The sequence below is a fragment of the Salminus brasiliensis genome, chromosome 3, assembly GCF_030463535.1.
Source record: "Salminus brasiliensis chromosome 3, fSalBra1.hap2, whole genome shotgun sequence".
NCBI lineage: Eukaryota > Metazoa > Chordata > Actinopteri > Characiformes > Bryconidae > Salminus > Salminus brasiliensis.
The window spans coordinates 39,396,486-39,415,841 of NC_132880.1; the positions used below are offsets into that span (position 1 = coordinate 39,396,486).

Below are 19,356 nucleotides of genomic sequence, written 5' to 3' on the forward strand. Positions count from 1 at the left end.
AGAACCAAAGCAGATTTGCCCAAGTAGCTTGCTGTGCTAACTCAGCATTCCAACATGCTATTTACCATTATTTAGAGCAGAGCTAACTAGCTTTCCAACAAAATGCAAAAAGACTGGAGTGCTATGAGGCACGATCAAAGATGAACTACAAAGTTCAAAGTTATAAACATCCACCCAAACGTTCATACATCTGCTCTTACCATTTTGTGGAGGTACTCAAATATGAAGCTCTGGTGAAGCGGATGCATCGGGTGTTTGTAAAGCTTTTAGGTAGGATGTCGGCCTAATGGCTAACCTAGCTAGCTAAGAGGTATTTGGAGCAGAGCTGACTAGCTTTCCAACAAAACACCAAAAGATTGGAGTGCAATGAGGTCCTTATGTCTGCTTTTACCATTTTGTGGAGTGGAAACTCTGTTACGAAGCTCCAGTCAGGTGTTTGTGAGGCTGTCAGGTAAGACGTTGGGCTAAGAGCCTCAGAATCACCTGATTCAGCTGCTTCACCGGGCCTTCATAACTGAGCCATTTCTCTGGGTAAGGATGTTTTGGCTAATGCTCCTTACAAGCACCATGTATGTTCTTGTATGTTCATGTTCAACTGCTTCAGCCTGGTTCTTTTCTCTGAGTTTATTAAACACTGATCCAGAGATCCACAGGGCCCTGAATGTGGTTGCATTAAGTGGTCGTTTTCTTCATAGCCCTCCACAGCAGGACCACCAGGCCTCAGAAAGGACTTATGAAAGGAACATTGGCATCTTGTGTGTGCTGTTTGACAAGACCAGAGTTGTAAAATGTTTACAGATTTCATCACCTCTTGGATGACATGTTTTGGATGCTGCTGCCTACACCACCCCCCCTCCTCTTATTGGAACACTACCCATGAGCGGGGCGTGTTTGATAGAGAGAAAGAAAGGGAACATTTGATTAATTCTCTCCATTAGCTCAGCTGCATTGACGTCTGCCGATAAGTGAGGACATGCGAACACCATCATTAAGATGCAGTGTGAATGAGCCCCAGCTTGTGGGAGCGACCGACGGCTCCATCTCATCAGAGGGACGTGCGGTCGCAGAACACTTGAGACCAAACCCCTTTCTGTCTGGACATGATTAGACGTTCAGAACTTAAACAACTACTCTCGAGACGTCCGAGACCATGTGCATATGTCTATGTTAACCACATACTAGACTCTCTTTCAAGCCAGAGGTCACAAGTTTTGAATTAGAGCTCAAGGTCAGGGCACTTTTAAAACATGCCATCCGTTGCATGATCACGTTGTGAAGAATTAGGTGGTGCAGATCATGGTAATGTGTTGATTAGTGCTGCTTTTCTTTGTGGTGGATGGCAAAGGACACAGTTCAAGGTTAAACAGGCTCATCAGGCAGTTTTGGCCGACTTCTAGGAAAACAGTGTAGTCAGGTTGATAACTGAAGCTCTGTCTGGAGAATTGATGTAAATGCACACTCCTCTCCATTTGACTTATGCGGCTGTCTTTCTTCACGCTACATGTTATTCATTATTCTGGTTCCTTTGTATATTGAAAAGCTGCGAAAGGCAGCATGTTGTTGTGGTATATGACATGACTGCTGATCTTATGGGGCCTCAGTGTACATGTACAAGGCATGTTGCGTAAAATAAGTAAGCCATAGATTTAGCCATAGTTGTCCCCTTTTTACATAAAGTGGGTACTGGGTACTGCTTGTTGCAGTGGTACCCTTACCAGTCACAAAGCTGATATATTTAGTTCTGCCCACACAGTGGGAATTTCCCCACTGCGGGACTAATAAAGGACTATCTTATCTTATCTAACAAACCTATCCATTCAGCACCAGCTCTCTCCGTTTCAGTCAGAGCAAGCTAATTCAACCAGTATAAACAAAAGTTAGCTAGCTAATCTGTCTGTCTCTCTGCCGATCTGTCATCTCGCCCATTTACCCATTCCTTTGTTCACTCATCCATTACTTTGCCATCATTTGTCTTGCCATCAGCTTGCTATCCAAAGCCTTGGGCTTTGAGCTGACGACCTTCAGACAACTGGAGCAGAACGGCAGACAGCTATGCTATTTGTTTTTAACCCAACCCGGCAATTTGTTTTTGGGCAAAAAGTGCTCCCGGCATTATGGTCGAAAGGTTAGTTTGCTGAATGTAACACTCAAGTTTAGTATCATACAACCATTATCTGTGACTTTTAAGAACTGTTCCATACATCGTGAAATGATTCATTTCATCGTTTTATTCCTGTAAGATGCGGGAGTGTTTTGAAAAATATACAAAATGCAAGAATAGAAAAGCAACTTGTATAATACCTTTTTTTTTCTTCTAGCTGATACCCATCCTTTTCTTTTCAGAGACTCTTGGCTGGAGCCTGCACAATAAGTTATGTGTTTATCGCCATCACAGTATGGGCAGACTCGATGAATACATCCTTAAGGGCTGCAATGAATGACCAAACGAATCATGAACAATGCCAGAGTGATGTAAGCCAATTGGCACAAATGTAACATTTGAAGCCCAAGTACTTTCCAGTGCTGGAACCCAATTCTCCCTCACGGGGAGAGAGTAAGACAACCATTTAATGAAACTGCCAGTTACAAAACACACGTGCTCCGCTCAAAATCTACTCTACCCTTCATTAATATCCTCTAAAATGCTTGAAGGATGATCCTCACTGCCAGTATATAAAATATGTGAAGCAGTAATTGGTCAGATTTCACCCCAGCCTTACCTGAGCACTGACTCCTGTGGCTTATTTTTCACTGCATATTTACTCTGCCTATTAAGTCATTCTCTGTACAGCACTGCACCACCTCTGTGCTCTTGCTTCACCATTGTTTGGTCTGTGATTTCTCTCAATATTCTTCTTGGCTGTTGTCGTCAGCCTGCAAGCCCAAAGCCTTGTTTACTCATCGATTTATTTTTTTGTAGAAATATCATCAATAAACCCTGCCATAGTGTGTGATAACCAGTGAATTTTGCACAATTAGGCACAATTGTGAATTTGTATTTTCATTAGTTTAAAATAGAGTTTAGTTATATTACTGGTTAGTTTAATCATCATGATGTCCTACAGCTTGCTGTCCTAAGTCATTTATTTTGAGCTGATGATGACTTTTTGAACTTTGACAACTGCTGCAAAACTTGAGACAGTTATGTTACTTAGTAGCTGACTTTTTTGAGGTTGTTCCGAACCTGACAATTTATATTTTGGCTAAATATCATTCAGCTAAATCTTAATAATTGACTAATGTAGCCTTTTATTTTAACCAATTCTGACATTTGTAGGATCAGGGAAGTTGACTTGGGACCGGATGGTCGCTGGTTTGATTGCCAGGGCCAGCATCCATGGCTGCCTTATAAATGTGTCTCGCAACAGCCGTGGCCAAAAGGTTAGAGAGGCGGACTTGGGACTGGAAGGTTGCTGGTTCGATGCCTTCAAATAGCTGTGGTTAGAGGTTCAGGAAGCAGACTTGGCACTAGTTACTGGTTTGAACCCCAAGACCAGCATCCACAGGTGTATTCTCACTCCCCAAATTGCGAGTTTGTGTAGAGTGAGTGTGTGTATGTGGCAATAGTACTTAAGGATGCTTAATTTGAATCACCACCTTTTTAAATCCCCATTTTTCACCTGTATGAACTTATAGCATTGAAATATTGAGTAAGCCTGCTCTTTGTAGTGCTTCGCACATATGTAGAAACGTACTGTACATAGATTATAGAGTAGCCCTGTGTGCACTTGTGTACAAACAACATTTACAGGCTATTTAAGGTTATTAAGCCCTGGCTGCACTGAGCATTGAGAAACCTACAGAGCATATTTTGCCATAGTGAATGTTTCCTGGCCCTGTGGCTGCTTTGGGACCACATTAAGGATGCTTCTGAGGAGGCCCTGTGCCGCTATGCTGGCACTGCAATTCTCTAGACTGCTGATGGCAGCAAAGCTATTTTGCTTTCTTTTTTCCTCGCTCCATCACTTTCAGGAAAACACTACAGTCATGTTTTAAAATGGATATGAATCAGCTATATATAGCTCTGGCTCCCACCAGCTAACCTCCAGCAGCTAAACTTCCGCTTGGCAGTCTGTGCTGGAGAATGTAGGCAGAAGCTTAGTGGGGGGCATTCTTCATCTATGCAGAAAAATTGATCAGTTAAAGCTAAGCTAAGTGGAGGAGAGGATTGCTGAGAACTTCTTGCCTTTTTGTGGATCAATATGATCCAGGTCCAGGTGGCCTTGCCAACGACTTGGATCAGATCTTTCTGATTACTTTATGATAAATACTCCTGGTCTAACTGCTTGTGATGTTTTCTCAACCCCTTTGTTCCTCTGTGGCTTTCCAAACATAAGATGGACCCATAGCACCCTTCCACACCCCCTTACCCCACTCCCCCAACTCTCAGTTGCCTGGCAACAATGAATTTTTTTTCATCCTCACGTCAGCGACTCAGCCGGCAGGCCTGTGATCCTGTCTGTGCAGTTGGTATGGGGGATTTTCCCCTTCTTCTCACTTCTGTAGGATGTGCAACATTGTCTAGAGCAGAGCTGTCCAATGTGTGGCCAGTGAGGGTGTTGGATTTATCATGCCATACTTATCCTTTGTATTTGTATGTTCTTGGGTTTTTTTTGACCATCAGCCCACCACAAACATTGTAAGTGTTTGGTCTTGGTGCTCTGCTGCTCTATAGTGGACCTCTTAGTTATGTTACGTAGGAATACTATTCAACCATTGTGCTTTAATACTGCTTGACATTTGCTTTGAGCAGACAATCTCCTGACAACGGGGTGGAGAACTTCAGACAGTTAAGATAAATGATGTTGCCATTTTAAGATCATTTTATGTCTTTGATATAATGATCATATATAGCATAATCATGCACAATCAATTACATCATTTAAAAAAGCAATTTACTTTTAATTAATAGTTTGGGAGATGCACTTTTTGTTCTAGTGGCAATTTATACTGCCTGTCAAAAGTTTGCAGCATTTTTTCACATGTTTTTTTTTTTTTTTTTTTTTGACAGTGTTTAAGTGTAGCTAAATCATGGTAATGGGCTCTCCTTAAAGTCTTACATTTACACCCAACCTGACAATTATATTGTGGCCAAAAATGAGCTCAATCTGAATACATATTATTAAACAATAGAAACAATTATAATGGATACAGATGTGAATCTTAAATCTTAAATATATATTTTTACAGATGTAAAAATTTATATTTTCCTTTTAAAATTTAGTGTAATGTTTTAAAATCCAGTACCTCATTTGTTCTTTTTGACTCTCAGCCCAACCTATGCTTCCTTTCTGCTTATAGAAGCAGTGTCAGCATGATTAAACAACTCTGAACACTTGCAAAATCATTGAGACTCTTTCTAGCAACTGAACAATTTGTGGAGTTCAAAAGTAAGGAAATCCCCTGGTGACCTAAAATGACTGTTATGGACAAAATTCAGTCTTTGAAAATAATGCATATCAAAAATGCGAAACTACTGTTTCCCTGTCTAGTTCCAGTTCCCTCCATTAATCTGAACATCTCCAGTACAATAATGCATGCTGGGTGGATTCATGTGAGCTTGTTTATTCGCAGCTGCAGTGTTCCCCCAGGTCATGAATCACCTCTGAACGCAATCGCTGTACTCAGTTCGGCCTTAATTCGATTTATTTCAGCCACTCAGACTCAGGATGTACAGTAATCTCACACATAAATATTAAAAACGTGTGAGATCATTTTCATTTGCTCCTTTGTTTTTGTAAAATCTCAATTGACCAAGCTGATGGAATGAGATATGGAGTGTGCCCGTGGTGATGCACGTCATCAGAGGAAGAATCATAAAGTGTTTCACCTCAGAAGATGTGGTCATTAATATCTGGATCAGTTATTTTATTGCAGTTATTTGTATTTTTATAGGTTTCTTTTCTGTCTTTTTCCCCAACAGATTGATTTTCTTGCTTAATATACGTCCTTTTACTGCCATATTTTTTTATTGATGTCCTATGTGTGTATTTTTCTCAGCTTCTCAGAGCAGAGCGAGGACATGTTTGGCAGTGGAGAGTGAGAAGCTGGGAATTCTCTGTAGATGTGTCTAATTTATAGAGCGCAGGCAAACTCCGAAATGCGCTACTGGATCAGGTTGGACCCAAAAGGTGAAGAGCAAGCCCCGCTACATTAATTGTGAAGTGCCGTGAGTGTTAGCTTTTCCACAGCAGGGGGACATGTTACCATGGGCCTTTTCTTCCCTCTTAAACTTGTCCTGGCTTCTGGACGGCTGTAATTCACTTAGTCCCGGTCCTGCAGTGCAGGCAGACTTTCTGTACACACTTCCTCGCTTCGGAGGCTGGATGGAATTGGCTCTGCATATTATGGCCTCCTAGGCCACGGGTTGGCTCGGAGAAATGGGAGTATAGCTGATTTCTCCTCCGAATTCTAATGTCACAGAGGTCTAATGTGGACCAAACTGTATTTTACGTGGAACATGCACTCCTCCTTGACTTGAAATACAGTTTCTCATTTTGACGGCCGACCCCGATTGGAACTGGTTTCAGTCTCTGTGGTATTCAATATGATTATCATGCTCCAAGGAATGTGTTGGGACCCTGTGTGGATTTGATGGATTGAATGCATGGTAAATGCTCATCCAGGTCCACAGCAAACTCCTCCCTTTATCTCTGGTGTATTCTTGCTCCCTCACTCTCAGATTTACAGATGTTCAAATGTCAGCAGTGAGATTTAGGGCAAATTTATAAATCTAGAAAGCGGCAGGATGCTTCTGTCTGTGGTTGTTCACAGACCAGTAGCTCAGGCACTTCGAGTATGTATTTTTCCCTGCCATGATGTTGTGTTCAACAGTAAATTCATGTTTGTACAATTCAGTTTACTCTTGCATTTATACCAGTCAGCCATAACATTAACACCACCTCCTTGTTTCTTCACACACTGTCCAATTGATCAGCTCCACTTATCATATAGGACCACTGTGTAGTTCTGTAGTTACGGACTGTAGTCCATCTGTTTCTCTGTATACTGTGTGAGTCTCCCTTCACCTGGTTCTTTAATGCCCATGACCCCACAGGACCACCACAGAGCAGGTATTATTTGGGTGGTGGGTCATTCTCAGCACTGCAGTGACGCTGACATGGTGGTGGTGTTAGTGTGTGTTTGCTGGTACGAGTGGATCAAAGTTTTCTCACTGCTGGACTGAGATTAGTCCACCAACCAGAAATTTCCAGCCAACAGAATCCTGTGTGCAGCACCCTGTAACCACTGATAAAGGACTAGAGGACGACCAACACAAACTGTGCAGCAATGGGATGAGCTTCTGTCTCTGACTTTACATCTACAAGGTGGACCATGTGTTTAAAAACTCTGTTTAAAAGCACTGCCGTGTCTGATCCACTCGTACCAGCGCAGCACACACTAACACACCACCACAGTGTCAGTGTCACTGCAGTGCTGAGAATCTAAGAATGACCCACCGCCCCAATAATACCTGCTCTGTGGTGATCAGTCCTGTGGAGTCCTGAGAATTGAAAAACAGGGTCAAAGGAGGCTAACGGAGTATGCAGAGAAACAGATGGACTACAGTCTGGAATTATAGAACTACAGCATGGCTCCCTTTATGGTTTGTTGAGCTGATTAAATGGACAATGTTATGGTGGTTTAATGTTATGGATGGTTGGTGTTTATCTGACTTCATCAAACATTATGAAATGATCTATAAGGTCTTTTTCATTTCTTTCCCAATAAACCGACAGTGTCTGTTGCCTGACAACACTACAGTTCTACTAAAAATAGAAGTGACGGACAAATTATAACCTTTCGCTTTCTGCTGTTTTCTTCATGCATCAGACCGGCATCTCAGAATAATTGCCTCTATTCTTTTGGCGCCACTTCTTTTTTAGTTAGCACTGTCACAGACTTATCTGTTCCTCTCTTTTTTTTGTAGACTTGTCTATGAGGGAGGTGGAAGTAGAAAAGAAGTCTACTGGAAGGTTCGAACTGAGTGGAGTTGAACTGAACTGACTTTTTTGCTCTTATCTTTCTCCCACCAGCACATCACTCCAGACAGCTACATCCCCTGCCTGACGGACCTCTGCAAGGCACTGTGGGAGGTAATGCTGAGCTACTACCGGACCATGCAGTGGCACGAGGAGCATGACAAAGAGGAGGAGGTGGCCGTCCCTGATACAGGTGAATTCATTATGCAACCCCACTGTTGTATTACCAGTTCAGCATGTTCAGCCCCATCAAAGTAGTAGGGATGAAAAAGGTACCTCACGCCAAGTGGGGATGTGCATTCTGACAAAGTTTGATTCACAAGTTTTAAAAATTGGGTATCCTTAAATAATGGGTTCCTTATATGGAAACTTGCGTAGCATCCATGGCTTAGTTGAATAAGGAGAGTTCACTGCATGGAAGTGACATACTGTGAACCTCAAACACTGTTGTCTCTTCTTTGAAAAGGAAGTCCTGCATAACCAAAACAGCTGGAAAACAGGCCAATTTCAAAACCTCAGACTTTTATGTTCTGTCCTGGCTTTTTTTGTTTATGCCTCCAAAATTTATATACCCGCAGGCCACTGGTGAAAGCCTTTTGATACCTTTTCAAAGCTGGTGAAGCAATGAAACACAACCACTACTTTTGGAAATGTGTAGTTTATAGTCAGTTTTTAAGTCAGTCTTTACCACTAATGTATACTTTGGAAACACTGATGAGCAGCATATCACCACCAGAATTATGGGTATACGTAGTATCTTTGTGAACTTGACCTTGTGACTGCAGCTGTGCCTGTGCTAGTGTCCGTAGAAGGGGAGCTCGAACTCTGGTAGCCAGAAAACTAATGCCAGGGAGGTGAGTAGGTGCTAGGCTAAAAGCTAGCCATATTATTAGGAAATGCCATAGGGATTGGCTAAGCGTTAAATCTAGATAGAGAACACCACCTGCTACGTGGGAATACGTACGGTGCTAAAAGCTATGCTGTGTGGCTTCTGTCTGGGCCTCTGTGGTGAGTTAAACTAGCCAGTCAAAGCAGAGCTCAGATTATTCACGAGCCCACAGTAAAAGAAAAAACAGCTTGTTTAAACCCAGCTTTGTAAATAGACTTAGGTCTGGGCATTGTTCAAAAGTCATACTTTGCATACTTAATATTTATCCATCAAAGAACAACATGATATGGCTAAATGCGTTCTATGACAACTTTAATAGGGTAAATATCAGTAACTTATAGATTGTGCAGCACACAGAAGTGGAAAAAGTATAATAGCATGTTTTATTATTTTAAAATAATCAAGGTAAATCTGTAATGATGTATTTGTAATGGAGGCTAGAGCTCAAATGTGAGCTAAAACTACAGCTGTACAACAATCACATCCCTAACTGTGTCTGTTTGGCAATGTGCTCATGTTTTGCGTGCAAATGCACACACACAGCTTGGTAGTGGCAAAATGCCTAATGCCACAGCACACACACCTGTGTTCATTGGAATGATGAGTTCAGGATGAGGTGGGGTTGTGGTCATCCAACATGCAAACCTGCAAACATGTCTTCACAGCAATGCTCTGAAATCTAGCTGTAGAGAAAGCAGGATCTCTCTTTTTTTTAATACCCTAGATTTTGGAGTAAAGCAGTGAATGGGCAGGTGTCTCAATACTTGCGTACTTGCATGCAAATACAAGAAAAGCAGTCACATTTTATAGTTCTATAAACCATAAAAGTAGAATTTTTGGCCTTTTATTTTCTCTCTCTCTCTCTCTCTTCCTCCCTCCCTCCATGTGATGAAATATGATTTTGAGCAGTTAAAGGAGTACACAAGGACCACAGAAACCACATAAGCAAGCTTTAATCACTTCTTGAACCTCATAGTCCCAGAGCAGCACTGCAGAAGAACTTCAGGCGACAAACTTATTTTTACTGCTTGGCTTCATATGTTTGGATTCTGTCTGATCTACAGCTAACTTCCCCATTTGGTGTTGCTAACAGAAAACATGAGCACTATTTTTCAGTGACATCTTAATCACAATGCAAACCCATCATTTTCTCCATGGCATTTAACACCACCTAGCTTCACCTGTGCTTCAAGAGCCTTGTGATTTGTGAGTATTCATGTACTGTATGAATCACTCTGTTGAATCTTTTTGGGTCTAGAAGCTGCTAAATGTCAAGGAGGAAGTTCAGCAGTATGATTTTTTTTCTCACGTCATGTGATGAATGTTTGCTTAAAGCCCAGTGCATAAAAATTGGTTATTGGAATAAATCACGTGTATTATTCATGTCCGAACCAAAGCTTCAGACTTTTAGATCTTTTACTAAAGGAGGAATTAGTGATTATAAGCATCATAATAGATGTACAGGTAAAACACATGTACAGTAACCAAGCGTTTGGAAACAAAGACCAACAGAACCATTTAATAGAAGAGGAAGAACCGGTGGCAGTTTACGCTGCACACACATGAGTTTGACCTCTATATTTTTAACCCACCTGTGCAGTGAACACACACTCCCCCTCACAACAGTGAGCACACGTGCCCAGACTGTTGGACAGCCCTGACATTTGCACCCAGGGGGACATTTGGGGATTGGATGCCTTGCTCAAGAGCACCGCAGGTGCGTCCTGGCGGTTCTGGGGAACAAACCAGCAAAAGGCGGCTTCTCGAACCTTCAGGCCATGGCTGCCCCACCTAATAATGGTCTGAGAAACTGGGTTCTGGACCATCTTAAGTTTCACACTACTGTTGTTAGAACAGCAGATGGACTCCATATCTCTTGCTTATTTGTTTCTCCTCAATCTCGCCTTTTCCGATGCAGCTGCTCTCCACCTTTAAGTGTTGTTCTTATAAAGCCACCACACATTGGTCTGTGTTCCAGCCACCGGCTCCTTTGTTGGTGACTCTAAATCAAAGCAAGCAGATGGAGATGGAGTTTCATTAGGATGCCTGCCACCTGTGCAGCTGATGGATTTATAGGCCTTGCATTTGCTCTTTACTGCAGTCATTGCTCCCTTTCTAAAGGAAGTGGCTTTACTTGGTGCCCTGTGTTTGCACGGCAGGGGCCAGGGAGCCCACGCAGGTAATTGAGGGGGCTGTTGATGCTCGTTTTTTTGAGCGCAGTGTGTTTTGCAGCATTTACCTCAGTTTCTCCCCTTGGCTTCGGTCTTTGAGGTCGTCGAACAGGCCATGAATAGATTGCTGCTTGTTACGGGTAGAGGTTGACATTGAAAATTCATTGAATCACTCCAAAGTACCGTTGTAACCACTCAAGTGAATGGCGTACCATGTGTATTATGGTGGTGGTGGTGGGGGGGGAGGGGGTGTTGCACTCGAATGTTATTGACTCAGCCCACCTCATCAGCTTATTGAACTTGTCCCCTCTGATCCGTGTCCCCCTCACTTCATCCGTTAATGCTGTTCAATACATACTTGCAATGCAAATAGAACATCAATGCTTTGCACTGAGACAATAGTAGTCCTCGACCCATATATTGCAATGTATTTTTCTCGCTGTCTCTGTCTAGCACATGATGTGGGTGGGAAAGGCATTGAAACAAGGGTGAGGAATGATTGCCATTTAATACTAGATAAACAAAGCTGTACAGTTTTGCTCAGCAGACGTCGTATCCCTGGTCTTTTCTGCCCAGCTCTTTAAACAGCTCCATCTTTCTCATTTTACTCTCGGGTTCTTTCTCTCGAGCTCTCGTTCACCCTTTCTCTCTCTTTCATTCCCTAACGTTAACAAAGCAGCAGATGTGTTTCCAGCATGTACTGGCTCATTGTAAGCTGCCGACAGGGAGAGATTCTGCGTACATTGCAGAGGTGTCATGGTCTGGCTTATTCCAGATAAGCGCTGGATTCTTGCTTGTGTCATCAATTAGACCAACTTGCACAGATATATGAGTAGGCCAGCAGCAACTTTCTAAAGTAGTTTCCAGGCTCTGCCTTATCAACTTCTGCTTTCTCAAGATTGTCTTCACCAGGAAAGTTGCAGCAAGCCTCACTGTCTTTTCATAAGGTTATTACACCTCTGTCTGCGGATCTTTCTTTGGTGTGCATTTTCTCTTAGTTGCTGAATGTTGGACATCTTGGTGATTGTTGGACCTTTTCAAACAAGGAGTTATTTTTATTGGCTAAATTGTGGATACACATTGTTCGTAGTCACTGTCTGCATAAAGTATGGAACCCATGGACATCATGCCCCTTTGTTAAGATTCTTTGCCTGGTCTTGTTAGTGGGTCTTTCTGCCTGCTCAGTTTGGTTGAGGTCGGATGACAGACTTGATCATGTAAGACCATGCTTTTGGGGGGTATGTTTTGGGTCATTATATGTCTGAATCAGAGCAGAAAGTATAATGCTTCCAATACTAGGAGGGTAAGGACTGACCACATTTCTTCTCTGATGCAAGTAAAGCCATCCATCTCCTCAGACATGCTTGCAGAAATGAAGTCCCCAGCTACACCACATCAGCGAACAGACACCTGTATACCATTCAACATTGCATAATAGTGATGAGGGCACATCACTATTAACTGCTGCTGATGCTATTTGTTCCAGGATTTGGTCGATGCCCTGCAAGCCTTCAGTGGAGTGATTTACAGGCTGGCTAATTCGTGGTTAGTGTGGCGCAACAGATAACACCACCACCTGCCATTGCGTTACAACAACAGCATGTGGGAGCAGGGTTCGATTCCTGGTCTGGGTGACTTTGCTGCGCTACACCAATATGAGTCCTTGGGCAAGACTTCTAACACTACATTAGCCACCCTGTGTAATACGAATAACCTTGTAAGTCGCTCTAGATAAGGGCGTCTGCTAAATGCCATAAATGTAAATGTAATTCTTTGGCCACTAGTCCTTTGGGCCGTGCTTCGCCCAAAGAGTGCTTTTACCTTCTGTCATCTGTGAAACGAGCAGGCATTCGGCCTCAGACCTCAAATCTATCTGGAGGCTGATATATTGAACTTGTCAGGTTAATGTGGTGATCATTAATGTCACCACTTAATAAAATTGTTTCGGTAATGAAGCTGAGTATTTCCCTGGCCGTCCCGCTAGATTACATTCACACCTGATTGTTGGTGATGAGAGGGAGCATTAATGTTTTTAGGAGAAGATTAATGACCACAAATGGAGCAGCAGAGAGGCGATTGGCTGCACTCTGACTTCCTTTAGCCTTCTCATTGATGCCCTGAACAAACTGGAGAGAAGTGAAGGCACAAGGTGCAGCTGTGGTCTTCAGCATCATTTCAGCACTGATTCATGGTTTTTTAGAGCAGTGTGCAGTGAGCAGGGTTAATGGGCTAATCTAAAAAGTTCTGGCTGTAAATATGAACTTTCTTTTTTTCCTTTCCCAGGAACCGTTTTCCGAGCTGCCTGTCATGCCAGGGTTCATGACATGGTGTATATAGTGTTTCATAACATCAAATTTCATCACGCCTGCTGCCCTGATCCTTTTGAGAAAGTTGAGTTTGGAAACTGAAGCATGCTTGGGTACTCGCCTGTGTGAAGCATTGAATAATGCCCCAGTCTCGTGTCAAATTGACAATTACACCTCTCGTTGCCTGCCATTGCCTGCAGAATTCATCTCTGTCCTTGTTAAGTCTGCTTTGCTCGCCTCCTCTCATTTGGCAGTGCTGTCAACAGGTAAATTGCCTTCGCTGGCCTGTGACTTGCTTTGCTGTTTAATTTCGCACGCCACGTTATCACCAACAACTGCAAATCTCAGTGGTCAAAAGCAATATCCATAAAAAATGACTTAAGACTGAATCTTTTTCTCTTTTTTTTCGGGACTAGATTTGATTGATGGTGTCTTTTACCTTCTTCTGTGCTTTTCGTGAAAGCCCAGCTGGTCGCCTTTTAGTTCTGGGAGTTTGCAGAGAAAAGGAGGACAAGCGGGAGATGACTGATGGCCTGCGAGACTTGTCGCAACTTCATAAGGAAGTTGTGCTTCAGTGCCTTGGCTTGCTCGAGTGGAGTGATTGCCCTTGAGCCTGCTTGCCTGTCCTTTACAAAGAAGCTCAAAAACAAACACCAACCTCTCTCCTCTTTTTCACACTAGCATCGAACACCGTGCCGAGCCCAGATAATAAGAAGTCATTATTTGTCACCTGCGCAGAATCATGAAACAGCGGTCAAGGGGATTTTATGGGCTTCTGTAGCTCAGCTAATTGCTGTTATTTGTGGCAAAGTGTGAATTTGCACTGAACCTGCGGTTCACTCATCCTCATGGGAGGCCACCATGACTTTTCAAATGTTAATGCAGCAGAAAAGTGATGGGCTGGAAAGCAAATAAACCACTCAGAGGGGCGTTCAGCAAGCTGAAGCCTACTAATGAAGCCTACTGTAAATTCTCCATTTAAATGAGATGGTTAAGCTGTGGGGAAAGTTGTTTGACCTGCTAAAGTGCCTTAACTACAGCATATACACTGATTAGCCAAAACATTATGATCAACTGCCTAATATACTGTTGGTCTTTTGCCTGCCACTAGGACCTTCCCACCCTCAATCCTGTCAATGCATGGACTCTGCAAGACCTCTGAAGGTGCCCTGTAGTATCATTGTCATTTTGTGAGGTGGATCTGCTGTGGATCAGACTTTTTCCAGACTTTTTCCAGCCAAGATTTTGGAGCATTTGTAGGCCAGGGCAACACCTTAAACTCTGTCATGCCCCTCAAACCATTCCTGAACAATCCTTGCTATTGCCGTCACTTCCCCAGGTAAACCATCCACTAATGTAAAGAAAAATCCATTGGACCAAGTGACCTCCTTCTTCTGCATCACAATCTAAGATGCGTTCGATGGTAGACAGGAGTTAGCATGGGCTGCCTGACTGTAGCAGAAAACAGTAACTCTTTTGTCAGTTTAGACCAGACAGGAATTCACTTTGTTGCCCCGCCCAACAGTAAGCCTTGTGTGTCCTAAAACCTGTTGCCAGCTTGTGATGACTGTTCACTTTCCATATAATGCATACCAGACTTTAACATCCACCACTGTTACTGGTCATCAACATTATTCGCTTCATTTGCTTCACTTTGCTCATCAGTGTACACTATAATTACAATACAAATGCAGCCTGAACCAGGGGCTGGGTCAGTGCTTTACACTATCCGCCAATAGGAATATGATTTCTGTATGCCAGGTTATAATTAGCCGGTATATATGACTGCTGATAAAATCTGTGAATATAAGGGAACAGCCCATCTAAAATTACTGGCCATTAAATGACTATATTTTGGTGAGATGTTGTAGAGTTTATTCTCTGGCTTTTTGTCTGAATTCACTCTGTGTCCAAGGTTATTCAATCAAGATCATTTTGATAAGGGTCTGAAAATTCCTTTGGGTCACAGACTAGAAAAAGATGAGGAGAGCTGTAGAATAATCAGCCGTGTGATTAGCTGATGAGTCATAGAGGCAGACAGAGCTGAGCGGCTTCTCCACACAGATACACCTGAGATCAGACCTGTTTTAAAATGGTTAACCTCAAAACCCCAGTCACAGCACTGACCTCGGATCAGACGAGACTGGTTGGCTCTTCTCTCAGGAGATGAACTCAGAATGGAGGGCAAGATTGATTTCTTCTAGCTGTAGATGAAAGAGACCAGCGGCTATTGAAAAATGTGAGATATAATTTGCAGCAGGTCGCAGCAGAATGACAGCCTATTAGCTACATCTGTACGCTGAGCAGACCTTTCTTCCTGCATGAACAGAGTGATTTGATTAAAGTAAATGTCAGTTTGTTCATGAGCAGGTTCCTGCAGTCCAGAAAAGGCAGAGTTCATCTCTTAATGGAAAGGTGTGTCCAACTGCCAAACAAAGCTACCCTCATCTTCACAAAGCAGGAATTTGACCCTCTGTTGTCCTATCAGTCACACACACTTTGTCTCTAAATGTAAAAAAATATACCCTGTTTATAGACATCTGCTTATCCTGTTCTTTTCTAAATAATGAGTCTTTATAGGTAGTTTGCACCTTTGTGGTCAGAGTGCTTGGTTATTGATCACAGGGTTGTGGGTATAAAAGCCGGGTGTACTAAGCTGCACGCTTTTGTCCCCTTCAGCAAGGGACTTAACACTCTCTGCTCCAGAGGAATCATAGCATGGCTGATCCTGTGCCCTGACCCTGGCTAGGAAGCTCGCTTTCTTCTTCTTGATCTTTATTGGAAGAATTACAAAGCGTGTCTGGATATCTTCGAACAAATGTATTTTGCAAAAACACCATGGAAACTATGCAGTATTTGGACCTATCGTGTGGTGAGGTTGGGCGAATAATAGAGTATTATGGTCTCCATATTGACTTGTGTTTAGTAGTCTCTAAGCTTAGAGGTATCTTTTGAATTTTTAGTTTATTCAAACTAGCTGAGGTTTTTCTTGAGTAAAAAGCGAAGCACTTTTGTAAGTCGCTCTGGATAAGTGGATAAGTCTGCTAAATGCCTTAAATGTAAATATAGGTTGCTAAGAAGAGCGAGTGGTAGTGGCAACTGTTTGAGAGAACTGCTAGGATTGCTAGAAATCAAAAAGTATGTATGAAAGGAAGATTTAGCAGAATCTGCAGTGGTGGTGCACTATTCTACTGTGCAGTGACACTAGCACAAATCTTACCTTAAAGCAAACATCATCAGAAGAAAACTATTTCTGTGTCCTTGCCATAAAATTCAATGTCTGAGGTTTTTAAATAAATATTTAAACAAGCCGGATGCCATTTGAAAATGATTGATGGTGTTGATTGTTGATTGGGTGTTGGTGTTGAAATAAAATGTTTTGGTCACAGTGAGCAAAAATGGAGCATTGGAGGCAAAAAGGGTGCTGGATTTCATGAAAAGAATATGTCTCCAACCATTAAAGGAAAGAGGTGGATCAGTCATGCTTTAGGCTTGTGTTGCAGCCAGTGGAATAAGGGAAGGTAAAGGTAAAGGTAAAGGTGCACGTATTTTGGGAAGAATCTATTGTATTAAATAACATAAATCTAAAAGCAAACATCACACTGTCTACAAAAATATAAAACATAAAGCAGGATAATGGTCCTAAACACTAAATCCACACACTAAATCCACATGGACTACCTCATAAGATGAAGGTTTTGCCACAGCAATCACTGTCCTCTGATCTTAAAGGTAAAAGAAGGTAAAGGTGCACGTATTTGTCACTGTACACTGTACAGCGAAATGTGTCCTCCGCATTTAACCCATCTGGTAGTGAACACACACACACACACATGTATTAGGGGGCAGTGAGTACACACACACACCCAGAGCGGTGGGCAGCCAACTCCAGCGCCCGGGGAGCAGAGAGGGTAAAGGGCCTTGCTCAAGGGCCCAACAGTGGCAGCTTGCCGAGCCCGGGAATCGAACCCACAACCCTGTTATCAATATCCCGGCGCTCTAACCGCTGAGCCACCACTGCCACCACTTCAACACGTGTTAGAAATCTTAAAAATCTTAACATCATCAAAACTGTGGATAGACTTCTAAAGAGCAGTTCACTCAAGATGTACAAAGAATCTTGCAGAACTAGAAGCTTTTTGCAACTATGAATAGGTAAAAATCATCCAAATCAGAACTGGGCTGACTCTCAGCTAGTTACATAAAGCATTTATGAGCTGTGATACTTGCCCAAGGGGGTGTGACTGACCATGCAGGGTGCACTCTTCCTTTTTTGTTCTTTTGAAATCGTAAATGATATATAATTATTCTTGCTTTAAACATTAAAGAAAAAATTCATCTTCATGTACCTTCATACCTTTTGAAAATCTGTTCACAATTTACTCATTTAGTACAGTAATAGAAAGTTTGACCTGGAACGCCCAAACTTTTACATGCCACCCTATAAGGTTACTTAGTGCTCCTCCCAACTCAATGTTAACAGCTAGCAGTTTCTATATTTATTTTCAGCTTCATCCTTCTGTCCACCCATCCATCTATAGATCCAGCTTGTCCTTTTCCATCTATCCATTTATCCTGGCTTTATCCATTCCTCCATCCATCCATCTATCCATTTAACAGCCATATAGCCTGGCTTTATCCATCCACCTGTCCATACCCAGATCCAAGCCTTTTCTATCTATCCATTCCGCCATCCATCCATATTGGCTTTTTCCATCCATCCATCCATCCATCTATCGTTGCTTTGTCCATCCATCTGTGTATCCATCCCGGCTTTTTCAATCCATTCGTCCATCCTGGATTTTTCTATTCATCCATTCATTCCTTCATTTATACTAGCTTTTTACCCATCCATCTAGGCTTTATCCAGCCACCCATCTATCCATCTATCCTGGTTTTATCTATCCACATTGGCTTTATCCATCCATCTATCCTGGCTTTGTCCGTCCATCCATCCATCCGTCCATTCGTCCAGGCTTTATCCATCCGTCCATCCATCCGTCCATCCATCCAGGCTTTATCCATCCATCCATCCATCCATCCATCCATCCATCCGTCTAGGATTTATCCATCCATCCATCCATCCGTCCAGGATTTATCCATCCATCCATCCATCCGTCCAGGATTTATCCATCCATCCATCCATCCGTCCAGGATTTATCCAGTCACTCATCCATTCATATATCCTGGCTTTATCCAGCCACCCATCCATCCTGGATTTTTCCATCCATTCGTCCATTCATCCCTTCATCTATCCTGGCTTTATCCTTCCATATAGTCTGGCTTTTTCACCCATCCATCCATTCATCCATCCACCCATCCATCCTTCCTGGTTTCCATGAGGTTTTTTTCATGTGGCTGGTATCACAGTACTAAATGTACAATGAAATACTCTGTGGTCACTATTTATATCCCTGGAGAGTCCAGTGTGAGGTTCTGGATTGTGAAGCATGCAGTATCCTCATTAATGTCAACCCAGAGCAGTAGATATTCAGAGCCAAGTGTACTGTCTGTCAAGTGTTTTCTTGAACACTTGATTTGGTGCAAAATTCACAGTCCTTTTTAAAGCCCATGACTCCTCTCTCAGTCCATTCCATTTCTCTCACTCGTGTTTGAAGTGAGTGTGTTTGTTCAGTGCTCCAACTGTATGTATTTACATTATCTTATCAGAGCATAAAAGTTTTTTTTTTCTGTGCAGTGTGAAATGTTTCTATGAAATGTTCCTCGCTAAAAGAGCAAGCCTGGCCCGGCTGTTTGCAAAAGCAGTCATGTAGAAAATGTGGTCAGAAAGAAACACCCACGCTGTGTGTGTGTCACTCTGACATAAGTCGTAATGCAGGGAAATGATGTAGAGTGGAGCAGAGCTTACTGTTGACATTCCTGCATGCTGGGGCCATTATTAAGCACATTGAGATTTCCGAAGCCCAAATGAGTCCCTATACACCAGTGGTCTCCAGCTCCTGGAAAGCAATCTTCTAATAGACTTTGGATCGAACCCAAATCGCCCC

The 19,356-nt window shown here is 42.6% G+C and overlaps 1 protein-coding gene across 2 annotated transcripts in view; it reads left to right on the top strand.

Moving 5' to 3' along the window:
• vps50 (VPS50 EARP/GARPII complex subunit) overlaps positions 1–19,356 on the top strand; it is a 169,693-nt gene that overhangs the window by 71,090 nt on the left and 79,247 nt on the right. For both annotated transcript variants that reach the window (XM_072676101.1, XM_072676102.1), the window contains exon 13: positions 8,037–8,175. In XM_072676101.1, coding sequence (XP_072532202.1) covers positions 8,037–8,175 — 139 coding nt within the window. The remainder of the gene's footprint in view (positions 1–8,036; positions 8,176–19,356) is intronic.